This window comes from Cnephaeus nilssonii (assembly GCF_951640355.1).
Source record: "Cnephaeus nilssonii genome assembly, chromosome: 14".
NCBI classification, from domain to species: Eukaryota; Metazoa; Chordata; class Mammalia; order Chiroptera; family Vespertilionidae; genus Cnephaeus; species Cnephaeus nilssonii.
The window spans coordinates 12,253,977-12,268,668 of NC_137085.1; the positions used below are offsets into that span (position 1 = coordinate 12,253,977).

General features: G+C 46.4%; 1 protein-coding gene across 4 annotated transcripts in view; it reads right to left on the reverse strand.

Moving 5' to 3' along the window:
* ASTN2 (astrotactin 2) overlaps positions 1 to 14,692 on the reverse strand; it is a 749,503-nt gene that overhangs the window by 630,439 nt on the left and 104,372 nt on the right. For all 4 annotated transcript variants that reach the window (XM_079789927.1, XM_079789926.1, XM_079789925.1 and 1 more), the window contains exon 2: positions 7,039 to 7,226. In XM_079789927.1, the coding sequence (XP_079646053.1) occupies positions 7,039 to 7,226 (188 nt within the window). The remainder of the gene's footprint in view (positions 1 to 7,038; positions 7,227 to 14,692) is intronic.

Sequence of the window (14,692 nt, forward strand, 5' to 3'; positions counted from 1 at the left end):
CAGTCTGCAAGCCAACACTCTATCCACTGAACCAAACTGGCTAGGGCTACATCAGTATTTTAGAGTCCATATTCTTAAAAACTCTTGTCCAACTTAGCTCAAAGGATGTTTGCGAATGCCCACATAAGGGTGAAATTAGAAGGGAATAGTTTAAGAGGCAACAAAGAAAAGAGACATTCTTTAGTGCTGTTTTAAGACAGTTTCTGTGTCTTTTATCATTTACTTTTCTCCTTGGCTCTGTAAATGAGGGATCCACAGCAACACTGAAAATTCAGGAAAAAATAGGAATCAGAGACATGACCTCCTGGTCCATGAGTTGAAGCTCAACCACTGAGCCACCCAACCAGGTGACCCTGCAGGGTAGGCTGTTAGTGAACCCTTGTTGAGACAAGTCAAGGCCAAGCTATAAGGCTCACGTAATTCACCTTTTTAAATTTTTTAAAAAATTGATTTTAAAAGTTCTACTTTCTGTTTTTTTTAAAAAAAAGTAAATAGGATTCATGAGTTATGGCCCACTTACATAAAAATGAACCTGGGATAATTGTAATGTCAAAATTCATCATGCCTTGGCAACTGATAGAAGCTTGATGATCTCAATTTACAGATGGGGAACCTCAGGCTAAGAAAGGAATGTGACTTGCATGAGGTCATGGAGCACATGAGTGGCAGGACTGGGACACCCGAGTCGCAGGCCCTGGCTTTTTGTGCTATGTGTATCACACTAGCTTCGTCCCTTGTAAGTGAGTCCCTCCTGGTCAGGATGCTTCCCCCACCACTCTGCCTTCTCTCCGCCAGGCTTCTAGACTTGCGCTCTGGGACAGCTGGGCTTCTCCTGCTGGTAGTCCTGGGCGTCCTTCAGTAATATGACTTATAAGTAACACAGCAATGGCACTTACTGTTATCAGTTAAATTGTGTCCTCCTCCCCCAAAAAGATATGTTGGACTCCTAATCTCCAGTCACTCAGAATGTAACCTTAAACGACCTGGGTCTTTACTATAGAAGCGATCAAGTTATAAAGAGGTCTTTAGGGCCAGCCCCATTCTAGCTTATAAAGAAGGGAAAACGTGGACAGAGAAGACAGAACTGCACAGGAGGAGAAATCTGTGTGAAGACTGGGGTTGTGCAGCTGCAGGCCAAGGAGCTAGCAGATGCCAGGGGAGAGTCCTGGGGCACATCTGTCCCCAGCTCCTTCAGGCGAGCCTGACCCTGCTGACTCCGTGATCTCAGCTGACCACACAATCTCACACTTCCAAGTCTCCGGAATGGTGAGCCAATGAAAGTGTGTTGTTTTAAGTCCCTTACTTTGTGGTACTCCGTCGGCAGGACTAGGAACTGATACAGATGTACACCCAACAGGTGCTGACACTATGCAGACCTCGCTGTGTGTCGGCACTAGCTCTGTGGACCATTTCAGGTGCCTCACAGCAGCCCCTCACGCAGACCTGCACCCTCACTCCCCTACAGGTGAGGCGACAGGAGCAGAGGGAGGAAAAGTGCCCAAGACACATGGCCAGGAAGTCAGGTGCAGCCACAATGTAGGCCCAGGGACACCAAGCCCACCGTGCTTGCCCATGACTGACATTCACTGGGCCTACATTTGCTCAAAAGTAGAACAGGAGTAATAACAATATGGTGAATTAGGTTTGTTGTAAGCATTAAATGAGTTACATTTCTGTCAATGACTGTAACACTAACTATTCATTATAACAGTGCTGTTAGCATTGGTATTTTAAGGTTCTTCATTGTCTTGATTATTTTCTCAAAACTTTCCTAACTAGTTGTTTTCCTCTGGACATGCAATCCAAAAAGTAAACGAAATATTTCAAGTCTCACAGAAAATCTGAAACTAGTTGAACAGAAACCTAGTTTTTAGCAGTCAGATCCCATAGAGCTGGCTTCTTCTGAGCTTGTCGCTGATTTTTTAAAAGTTCTTTTTGTCCCCTTTTTTCTTTCTTTCTAGCAGATAGAATTTTCATTGTTAGGTAGAGGAGGCAAGTAAACCATTGCATGATTGAGTGACTAAATCAATACACTAAGGAACGGGTGATATGCTCCGAATAAATAAATGTGATGGTGGGGGAAGCGATCTAAAGCCATTTTCACAAAAAGCTTTAAAAAGCATTATCCCCATAGCACACAGATGCTTTAAACAAAGATATTGATTGAGAACAGTAATAATAATTTCTTAGATTTATGTGACATTTTATAATCCTCTGAGTATTTTTCTATATATTATGTCATAATATCATAGATCTTCTAAGTTGGAAGCAACTACAATAGTCATCTAATTTAACCATCATTCCTCTCAAAATCCTGATGAATAGGGCTTTTAGTCTTTGCTTGCATACCCTCAGAAACAAGGGAACTCACGACCTCCTGATTCAGTCCACTCCACGGCTGTATAGCTCAAACCCTGGGAAAGGTTTGTCCATTGTCCCGCCATGAACAGGAACATTGGTCCCCCCTCAGCGGAGCTCACCTGCATACATCCGTATCTTTTTCTGTGGGAATGATTCCTTTGAATGAAATGTGCCTTCAAGGGTCTTTCCTTCTCACTCATCAAATCAAGTATTTCCTTTCATCCCCTTTCTTAAAATATTCTGTCCCTGATGTCGTCACTACAGCTAACATTTTCATCACAGTTACCGCTTTCCAATGTCAGGCACTGACGTGCAGAATTCTGCCCAAGAGCAGCGACTCTCATTTTGGACGGACGGGAGCTGGCATCCCAGGTTCAGCGCTCGTTGGTGATGTGAACTGCAGCCAGTTAAAAAACCTCACAACTCGCAGGTTCTTCATGCATAGCACTGATCTCACAGAGGTACTGGGACACTTACATGGGACAAAGCATGTCTATACCTAGGCTGTGAAGGACACGTGATGTGCAATCGCATTTGGTGCCTAGAAAAACTCAAGAATTGGGGAATACTGCATCAGCTTTACAAATGGTGAGGTTGATCTGGCTAAGGTCATAAGACTGGCAATGAAGACAGTGTTTGACCTTGGAGTCGACTTCCAAGTCCTACACTCCCTTAAGAGAGTTTAACAAGAATTCCATGTAAGGAGGGCATCTTTGTAAGGATTTATCCATCCTCCCTTAGAATCTCAGCCAGCAACTAATGTGCAGAAAGGAGAGATCATGGTCCACCATGCACAGTAAGGGAGGAGGTTCTGGAGTCGGCCTATACAGAGCGAAGTATCTATTTTACCATTTAACCTTTGTATGACCAAGTCACACCAACAGGTATTCATTGCTTTAACATCTCAGGTCCCTCATCTAGGAAATAAACATAATAATAGCATCCACCTTAAGATTTGTTGTGAGGATTACATGTAATACTGCATGTAAAACAAAACTGGAACACAACTTAGCATATAGTAAATACTCAATACATGTCCAGTATTATGATTTTGTCTCTAGATCAATAGCAAAATAGCAGCAAGAATGAGGCTGAACCCAATGTCTTCCTACTCCTAGATTACCATGGGCTGCAATGGTAATGGTGCCCATGCTGTACCAGGTTGGAGATTAGGAACTATATACCTATTTCTTCCACTCTTCTCAATAACCATGTGAGACTTGTAGGACCCATTTTGTTGCATAGGTAAGGAAACTGAGGCTCAAAGACACGCAGGGACTCCCTCAGGGTCAAAATATCATTAGACCGGAAGTCAGAGAGACTGCGAATTCCAAACCTCTGCTCTCTTCCCTGCATCATGCCACCTGCATGGTGGAGGTGGGCATTGGGCGGCTCAGAATAGCTGAAGCTGGAGCAGTGGATGAGCTGAGATGACCCTCCACTCTCTCTCTCACCCAGAGTCCATTACTAGTATGCCCTCATTGCATCTCCCTTGGGATATTAACAGTCACAAGGCACACCTTCTGGGACAGAGTAAATGCTCAACTGAGGTCTTAAGAAGCCCCAAAAGAGCAAGCTGGTTCCACAGGCATGGGTTGTGGCAGGTTCCAATGACTGAGCCAGAGATGAGTGCCCCGCATGGACGGGCAGGATGTTTGTGCTAAGAAAAGGGGATGGAGGACATTGACCCTGGCCTGCAGATTTCTGAGACTGGACTGATCTATTTGGGTCTCCTCACAAACAATCCCAGATCTTCGCCAAAGATGAAAAAACTGCGAAATGTGACAGAGTGAGAGTCACCGTCTCACGAGTGGCCATGTGACATGAGTTTGGAATCTTGGGAAAAAACTCCTCCTAGAACTTCCCTCTCGTTAGCCACGTAGCCTTAGTCAAGCCAGTTAAACTCACTGAGTATCTGAGTTCTCACCTGTGAAATGGGGAGATATATCCAAGCCAAGGCCATTCTGTATAGTTGCTTGTGGGGGGTGAGGGGGGGGGGAGATGATGAGAGGAGCAAACACACCCTGTGTTCTTGCTGAATTGTCTATGGCCAGAATAGCAAGGACAGAGTCTGAGCCACAGAGAGAGGCCTATTCTCCAGGCCAAGCCCCGTGGAGATCCTGGACATGCCCTAACCTATATTTGGACCTTGGTTTATCCATCCGTGAAATGCAAGGATAGAATATATCAACATATCGCAATAATAAAGGAGCCCCTAATAATAAAACCTAATGCACTTATGCGCCGGACTCCTCTGATCAAAGTACTTGGTGTGCCACCTACACAGTAGGTGTTAGCATAACCCTCATTTACAGATGAAAAAACAAGGCACAGTGGGGTAAAATACTTTGCCCAGAGGACTTATAGTGTTAAGTGGCAGACTTCACATCCAAGCATGTGGGCTCTGGAACCTGTGCTTAAAACCTCCGTGTCACCCTAACTCTAGGTAGCAGGCGGTGTATGAGGTGTGTCCCACCTGGAGAGGCTGGGCTGCCAGCATGGACACCTGGGAGTTCCAACATTTCCTGGGCAGGACTCTGTCTCCTGGGGGTAAGATAAGGGCAGGAAAGATACAGATTTTGGAGCCCTGCGGGAGGGAAAGAACTGGTGGAATCACCAGGTAGGAGCCATGGGCCACTTTAGTGCATAGGCAGGGAGGGTCTGGAGTGTGCCAACCCCTACATGGTCTACTCAGTAGCCACATCCTACATCACAGAGGACTTCAGAGACATCTGGGTCCCTGTGAGTTCTTCTCCCGAAGCTGATCTCACTGAGCAGAAGACAGAGAAAGCACACCCACAGTCCTTACTGATACAGTGCGACTACCACTGGGCCTAGAGAAAGAGCCGGCCCGTTCAAGATTATAATTGAGTTAGCACTATCTAGGTTACTGGGTTATGGCAAGAATGTATGTAAGCAAAAGCTGTGCTGGAACACACAAAATGCTTAATAGATATTAGTCCAAACTGAGTTTTTCCTCTCAAACGTTACAGGAACAATCACGCCCCCTCAGTCCTTCTTAACATTAGAGGGTGCCCATGCTCCATGAGGAGCTCAGCAAGTCCCCTGAGACGGTACTTACAAACTAGCAACCCAAAGTTAGCATGCACACACCCCCTTGGCTTGACATGTGGCTGCATCATTTGCTAAATATATATTTGGGAGAAGTCTATCACACTCGTTCCATGAATAACACAAAGGCCTTGATTTGTTCCTCCAAGTGATGAGCACGCGTTAGGTCCAAAATTAACATTGCTGTCTAGCTGGGGTTTATGTGTGTGTTTTTCCAAAAACAGAAAACTTCCAAGCTCTTGCTCAGCCCTAATCAGAGTGTCTGCTGCACAGTGTTAGTTGAAGAGGAACCAGGAGAACAAAGACCCAAAGCAAAGATTTGCTCTCCAAAACACCTGTTGACTGTTGATGATGAGGAGGAAATGAAGAGGTGGGTGGTAGCCTTACTTAGTTGGGTGGCCTTCTGCTAATCATATCACCTCCCCGAGTCATGCCTTCCTCACACATAGGTTGGGAGTCCTACTTTCTATCCTCACACGCCTGGCAGACCTGTGCTAAAGGAGAAAACAATATAAAAGAGGCTCGAGGCCTGAAAAACACTATGGGGGTATCATGTATAGCTATTATCTGATATCTTCTCCGGCCAACCAGACCCTGCACATTCTGCATACCGAATCTGTCTTCTCCCATCGACCTTGCAAAGTCATTAATTACAGCTTTTTAAAGAAACCATTCATAGCAGCCCATTTATATTTTAGATGACCAGTCACGTGACTTTGCCCTAGGAGCCATCATGGAGAAGGCAGCAGATTCAGAGAGTTCCAGATTATGGAACCAACGGAGTGGAAGGCCACATCTCCTCTCTGTGCCCATAACTTCACCTCCAGGATGGAGGCCACACACCTGAATGCATGTGACAACACAATGAGATAATGTCCACAAGGGTGCCCAGCACAGTCCTGACAGGTGGCAGACAGGCATTCTCACCCTAAGAGAGCATAGAGGACATCGTTCAGGCTTCGTAGCCAGACATGCTTGGGTCTGAAGAACAGGTCTCTCTCGAACGAGCTGCGTGACCTTGGAGAAGTTTCTCTGCCCACTTTATAGTATTCAGAACTATAAAGCTAGGGCAACGAGAGGCTCTGTGTGCAACTGCACCAGCTATGCCCAGCCCCGCTCCGGGGCCACCATGTGGTATGTACACTGCAGGGGTGTTGTGAGGGTTAAAGCACCTGGCACAGCAAGGGCGCTTGGGAAAGAGCAGCCCCGCTGTGCGATTTTGTTGGTTCAGCCATTCTTGGAAAGGCCAGTTGTATTTTGGAGCACTGAACCTCAGCCCTCAGCAAAGCAGGCCAAGCACATGACAGATGTTAAACAGCTATTCCCAGAGATGTCAGCCAAAAGGCCAAGGAATTTGGAGACCCTATATTTTCTTCTCTGAAGCACAATTAGTTTGTCACAGCTGACAGATGATGGATGGGTATGCATCAGTCCAAGTGACACCACGGGATCCATCTGACTTTCCCTTTATCATTCTCACCTCTCGCACTCGGCCAGCTCTTTCCTGCTGTTTGCTGGCCATCCCCTGCCTCTCCATCCACCCTCTCTCCACCTTGTTGTCCTCCCCTGTCTCCCAGGCCCCCCACCTCGTTCCCACTCACTCACCATCACGGAAATGTGGAGAATGTGCATCTGCTCCTCTACAATCTCCGAGGGCTCCTGGAGTGTGGGGGCGGTGGCCCGGGCCAGCTGCCCGGAGCTGCTCATGGAGACATGGAAGTACAGGGTGCCGTTCTCCAACCACTGCTGCCTCCAGTGCACCAGCGAGATGTCCGCCGCCGTGCCCGACATCTCTGCAAGACAAGACCCAAGGTGCTAGGTGAGCTGCCTGCCTGGCCTCGTGTTCCAGGGAGGGAAGAAGCCACACCTACTCAGGAGCTCAGAAGGTACCGCCTTTGTACCAGGATGCCTGTCCTCACATCAAATCTATGAGCCAGAGGTCATCACTTCCATTTACGGGTCAACCGTGGCCAGGATTCACCACAAGCAACAGAGTGGCAGAGGCGGGATTTGAACTCGGGTCTGTCTGGTGCCTTTTTCTATAGCACCATGCATGGTAAGGTAATTCCTTCTGCGCCGATTATGAAATCAAACTAAGTGAGAGGGTCAACGTGCTGATATGGTTCTGGGGCCATAGAGCAAGAAGGGAGGACATGGCTGAGTGTGTGCCTTCCTCCGCAGCTGAGCTGGAGGCGCTCCTGGCAGAACAGCAGAACCTCAGAGCTAGAAAGGCCCTGGAATCCGCCAGCCAAGGAGCCCAGAGTCATCCTTCATGTGAAAGGAGCTTGGCAAGTGGGTTGTCCTGTGCTTCCAGCCGAGCTGCTCCACTTTGCGGTAGTGTGTGCGCTGCACTCCCAAGCACAGGGGTGTTGGCAGGAAGGTTTCCATGGCTTCAAAAAATCCTTGAGAAGCCACTGCCCACCCCAGTTTTCTCATATATAACCACTAGAAGGTTCGGACGATCTGGTCAATTGAAAAGTCACCTGACTTGAAGTTCCTAATTCTTACCTCTTTGCTGTTGTTCCCTCTGTACATACTTGATAATTTGAATAGTACTTCCATTCAAGGTAATCATACCTACATACCCTCTTAAGTAGAAGGGTGATGGCATCAAGTACCAAAAATGTCCTTGCACTGGGATCATACAACCTCTTCATAGTTCTGTCTACTAAAGGGATGTGTCCCTGGAAATGTCCTAGAAGGACAAGGCCTGTTGGTGTGTCTTGTGAAGAAAAGGAAAGGGTGGTGGTATTCTTGGGGGATCATCAGGTATTCATTCAAGTGAGAGTCCCATAGGAGACATAGGCCACCCACCAGTAGACAAGTAGCCTCAGTTGTGCCTGAACCTTGGACCTTTGAACCTTCTCCCCAAGACACCAATCTGACCTTGAGGCAGTATTTTTAGTCTCTGTAGACTTTACATACCCACAGCCATGAGCTCTTGCACACACACAAACACACACACCAGGAGAACTGATGGGGAGGCTGAGCTAGAACTTCGTATCAAATCAGCTCTCCCCATGCCCCACTGCAGCCCCTTTTATATCTGGTGACATTGAATGCAAAAGAGTTGCCATGAAGACATGCGATGATGCTTGTCCACCAAATGCTACTATGTTATTCTTATATCATCCTTTCCCAATAGAATCTAACTCCTGAGGTTCACAAATAAAACTCCTTAGAGGAAGAGCACCTGGCACTTAAGTGCTATAAAAAGTTAGCTATTAATATGTATTATCATTATTATTCACAGGAATAGGATCTATTTACTCTTCAACTTCTCTGAAATAAATCTTGAGACATCCTTGACTGCTTGCTTTCTCTCCCACTCCTCACCCAGTCCATCAGGAAACCTTCAAAGCACCCCGAATCCACCCCCTCTCAGCTCTGCTACTGCACCCACCTGGCTTGCTGCGAGGGCTTCTTAACTAGACTCTCTCCTTCCAACTTTGCCTCTCCTGTCTATTCTCAACCAGAAGCCAGAAGAGTCCTGCCACAGCATAAGTCAGCTCATGCCACTCCTCTGCTCCAAAGCTTCCATGCCCTCCCACCTCATTCTAAGCAAAACAAAAAGTGACTGGAACATAGTAAGTTACTCCAAGTGCAAATTTCCTTGGGTTTCCCTTGCTGCACCAAGAGCTGAGCAGGGTGGAGATCATTACTAAGAGTCCATTGGCTCCTAGAGCATGGGACCTAAAGGACCCGGAGAGCTCACTGTACAGCCTCAGGATAGGAGATGGGCTGGGTGTGCCATCTGTGAAGGTCTCTCCCCAGAACCTTCCGTCCTCCCACCACCGACCTCCTAGCCTCAGCACCTGAGGCCTTGGCAGTGGCTTCTCTGGCAGCCAGCCAGCTGGGCCAAGGCAAGGTGAAGACATCATGGAAAAAGGCCAGCCTTAGCACCTCAGTGCATAAAAGTCCAGAGTCTAAGGCCCAGGGGAACCCAGTTGCCTCTGGAAACAGTTGTCTCTCATTCAGCAGCTTAAGAAGGAGGGTCCATGTGCCACTAGGTGGGTTGGCACTTACTGTGCTAAGAGTCCCGGGAATGGCACCAGCAGAATGCCCCGGGCAGGCCACATCTGGTTGGCACAGCCTAGTATAGATGGAGGCACAGGAAGTGAAGGAATGCCTGCTGAAATCTGTGCTCCTTACTTCTAGAGCTCTCCCCAGCCTGTGCCTGCAATCCCACCACTAAAGAAGCTTGGCCTCCCCACGTTCAGTTGAGAAAACAGAGGGTCACAGAGGGTTAATGGCTTGCTTAAGGTCATTGGTGAATTGTACCCAGCTGGGTTTCCAGTCTGTGCAATTTCTCTGATACCAGTTGCTCTGACCATGTTCTCCTTTTCTATGACTAAATTAGCCCATGAAACAAAACTAGATTGTGCTCTTTGTTTGCTGTGGTGATGAGTGCACAGTCAGCAGACAGTAAAAGTTAAATGATAATAACAGTGTGTGAAACACAGTAAATATTGAATCACAGAGAACAGCTCTGGACTTACTCTATTAAAAGGAAAGAAACTGTTGTTGGAGTGGGGAGGAGGGGCGTGAGACCTCAAAGAGAAAAGTGCCTTGGCGGAAACAGAAGGCCTTGTTCATTCATTCACTCATTCATCCATCCATCCATTAATTCACTCATTCACATTTGTTTCTTTATTCATTCAACACACTTTATTAAGGATCTTCTCAACTGCAGTCAGCTTAGTAACTCTGAACATGAAGTGAAATGAGACACAGCCTTGACTTCAGGAAACTCAGAGTCCTTTAGTAGAACAAAATATACCCACACCCCCTTCCCCATGTCACTGTCCACACATGTGTACACTCTCCATTTAATGTGGCCCCGGGCATTGTGAACTAGTCTGATGAACCTCCTATCATTGTCCCTTTGTCATGTGCTCCAGCCCTTCAGGACTTACAACTGTCCCTCAAACGGGCCTGGCTGCCTCCTGCCTCAGGGCACATGCACTTTCTGCCTAGTCTATCTGGAAGTTTCCACCCAGAGCTTGTAAGCATTCATCTCAGCATTCATTTCTCAGTCCAAAGGAGACCTGCTCAGAGAGACCATGCCACTCTCAGCTAAAGTACTCCACACACATCCACTCCACATTCTATCCCTCTTACAAAAACTTTCCACAGAACTTGTCACTATGATGAGAAATTTACCTCATATATTTTCTTGAATATGTGTTTAATGCCTGTCTCTCCAGGAGAGCAGGAACCTTGCATGTCTGATTTCCTGCCACATCAAGTACTTTCAATAGTGCTTGATACATATAAGTGCTCTGTAAACAATTACTGAATTGCTGATGAATACACACACGCACTTAACATGTCCATGGTAAGGTGAAGGAGGTAGTCTTAAGCCTCATTAGAGAATTAAAGTAAAAGTAAGTAAGGATCCATTGGGAACTCAAAGGTGGGAGAGGACTCTCCTGGCTTGGAAAGTAAGAACTACTCCTCGAACATGGTGATATGAGCATTGCAGAAGATGGGCATCTTGTTGGCCCTCAGTGGAGAGAAGGAGGCATGGATATGGGCTGAGTGGCTGAGTATCTCAGGACAGTGAAGGCACATGGTTAAACAGGGAGGGCAGCAAAATGTCAGGCTGGAAATTCAGTTCAGATGCAGCGTTAGGGCTTAGAATGCTTGGTAACAGAGTATGGCTGATTCCGAATGCAGGAGGGAGTCGTGAGAGTACACTTGATCAGAGAGCCAGTCCTGTGTCCATAACAAACAGGTCAAGGAAATAGTAGCACAACCCAAGCCAGCTCCTGAAAGTCCCTGCTGATTGATTTTCCAATTGCATTTTCCCTTTCCACTTCCCCTAGTCCTTCCACATAAACATTTCATTGAATTCTTCAAGTCACATTACAATCAAACTTAAAGCAAAAGGGGGACTAAACGCATTTGGTCGGGAACCAAGACGATTCCCATAAAGGCAGATTATGCTGACATGATGAATATAAAATGAAACAGCAGATATTAAAGTGGGAGAATTGGTGCACCGTGCCTTCCGGCTGTGGACTGACTGCAGTGTCTGCTTCCCTCCCACCACGAAGAGCTTGATTTTATATTGGAATCATAAAGAAACACAGAGATTGTCTTTTCACCTTTCACTGTTCTCCCTCCCTGGGCCACAACCCGTGAAATATTCAATAGGCTCAAATCCCCTTAACCACCCCGCTAAAGCCAAGCTAGGGGATCAGCCCTCATCAGTGATTCTGGGTAGACCGCCATCCTGTTTCAGCAGCCATGCATGCCTTTCAGCTTCCTGGAAAAGAAATAAAAATAATCCCTAAGGCGTGTTGTGCTTTTAATTGGCTTGTTCTTCCTAATCTATGGCACTCATTGTATTTTTATTTAATTCCTGAAGGTCATTATGAAAATAAGCAGCTCTCCTGATCACCAGCCATCTTGATAACATCTCCCAAGTGGCCAACTAACCCGTCTTCCGATGCCATAGCACCAGCTGACCCCCTAGCCGATTATTTACAAAAGACCAGAGAGCGCTTCTGACGAGTTTGCAAATGGCCTCTGCCTGGCTGGGGAGCAGACACTATGGGAAATGAACTCACGGCCTAGACAGCAGTTGGGAAAGTTCATGACAGTGACGTTGACTGCAGACACCCTTGCCATTGGCCCTTCCAGCATTCACGGGTGTCCATCTCCATTGCAGCACATCCTGCTGAGAAGGGATCAGAAATATATCTGAAACACACACCCTCATTTCCATCTCTGCGATGGTTGTCTGAATGCAATCCTTCATCATCTCTCATGGAATACTTCAAATGGCTCTGTGGCAGTTAGGGTATTATCGGGGGGGGGGGGGGGGGAGACACACTCAGTAAAGTCATTGGAAGTATTTAAGGATGGAACCATGTATAAAGGTTTTGGGAATGTATTCATCAGGGTCCTCCAGAGAAACAGAATCCACAAGGCATATAGAGATACATGGAAAGAGATTTATTATGAGGAGGCTAAGAAGCCCCACAACCTGCCATCTTCAAGCCGGAGACCCAGGAAAGCCGGTGTGTAGTTCCAGTACAAACTCGAAGGCCTGAGAACCAGGGGAGCCAATGGTGTAAGTCCCAGTCTGCGTCTAAGCCCAAAGGCCCCGTAAATATGAGTGCTGACGCCCGAGGACAAAAGAGGGTTGTCCTGGCTTTTTCAGAGAGGAAATTCGCCCTTCCTCTACCTTTTGGCTCCCTTCAGACCCTCCAGAAGGAAATGATGTCCAGCTGTATCGATGAAGTCCTTTCTCTTTTTCTTGGTCTAATGCTTCAAATGCTAATATCTTCCAGAAACTCCCTCACCGACACCTCCAGAAACAGTGTTCTACCAGCTCCTTGGACATCCTTTGGCCCAGTCAAAATATAAAATTAATCAGCACGGGCAGGCAGGAGCAAGGCAAATCAATGATGAAGCACCTCACGGTTGGCCACAGCAAGGGGCTGATGCCATCCTGGACCTGAAGGGGTAGGAGGAGGAGAGGGGTTTATGAAACTCTGAAAGAGCTACGGAAAAGGGCTGCTAGACAGGAGCTACTGGTAGGGCCTGACCACCATGCAGATGGGTGGGGTTATAAACGTTCCTCTACCTGTGAACCTGTTACAGGTGGCGTATATGGGTCAACCTCAACCAAAGGCCGAGGGGTGAAGTAAATCATGCAGGTCTGCTTCCCAGGGCACATAGCAGGGAGGGGAGAGCTGAGGAGTAGAGACTACCCCGAAGGCCCCAATTGGCATCCCTGCCTCCAGGCTTCCTTCCTTCCAACAGTCCTTCAAAGGGCTACTATGATTAAGTGTATAACTTATACATCTGGCCAAGTCACACCTTTGCTCAAAACATGTCAAGGACTCTTGATTCCCCTCAGAGTAAACCTAATTTCACAAGCCTGGCACCTGCATTTATCCCCCACCCACTTCTTTCCATTCCTTTCCTTGCACTTACATGTTAAATGTGATCGAATATTTATGTGATCTCTCACATACTACACTATGCTGTTTATTTGATGTCTCTGAAGATGAATTTTCAGAGCCTGAAAGAACCTTCCCTGCTGAACCCCATCTCCTGGTCTGGAAGATTTCCTGATCCCCGTATGAGCTGGGTGATGCTTTATGCATGTTGCATAAGGTCACAACCTCTTGAGACCAACCACTTGAGTTTGAATCCCAACTCCCCGTGTTCAAGTTGTGTGTCTCTGGACCAGGATTTTAGCTATTTTGTGCCTCAGATTCCCCATCTGTCAAATGCGGTGAATAATAATAGAACCTGGCCCATTGGGTTGTGAGAATTAAATAATACAAATAATTTAGCTTTCAGCATTAGTCTTGATCCTCTAAGCATTCACTCATTACACATTTGCTACATATGACTCACACTCACTGTTATAGCATCCTATTTTACCAATGTCTTAGTCTTGGTAGTTACCTATGTTCAAATGATCCATTTATACAGTGTCCTCTCTCACTGGACTCTAGTGCAGGACACATCAGAGCCATGCGCATAGCCCAGTGCCTGACACAGTGGCCAAATACCGAGTAGAGGGGTCTATAAGTGTTCGGTGAGTTGAACCATCTGCATATTTGAATTCACATGGGCATCCCCAGTGAACAAAGAGAAGAGATGGCAACTCAGGATGTCAATGATGGCTGGATTTCCACATAACAACTCTACAGAAATTTACTCAGCATCTGACTCAAATTTAGGCACTCTGGGGAATGCAAATGGAGAGAAAGACAGAACCTTAACCTTCAATGAGCTTGCATTCTCATGAAGAGAGAGAGAATATTTACATAAAAAATAGACAATCATCTGATTCAGTTTACACATAAACATGTGTATGTATGTACAACTGGAAAGAAATGTACTTGAACATCAAGAATGATACTCTTAAAATGGTGGGATCAAAGGTGATTTTAATCATGGTCTAATTCATTTCTGTGTACATTTTCTACATAGAATATATGTTGCCTCTGTCACAGATGCAAACACATGCTCATTTAAGAGATTCATTTACTCAACCAACTTTTTCTGAGATCTGGCATTGTGGGACTCTATCCTCGGAAGTTCAGCCCAGGGGATGGAGAAAAAACATGATATAAATATGTATAAATCAAAGTAGGGAGCTTAGAGTAGAGGAGATGACTTCTGAATAGATCTTAAAGGATGGAGGAGTCTTAGAAGATGGGCAAGATTTCAACAAGTAGCCATGTGACATTGGGTATTTCAGATGGAGGAGTGGCACAAAGGCAAGAAG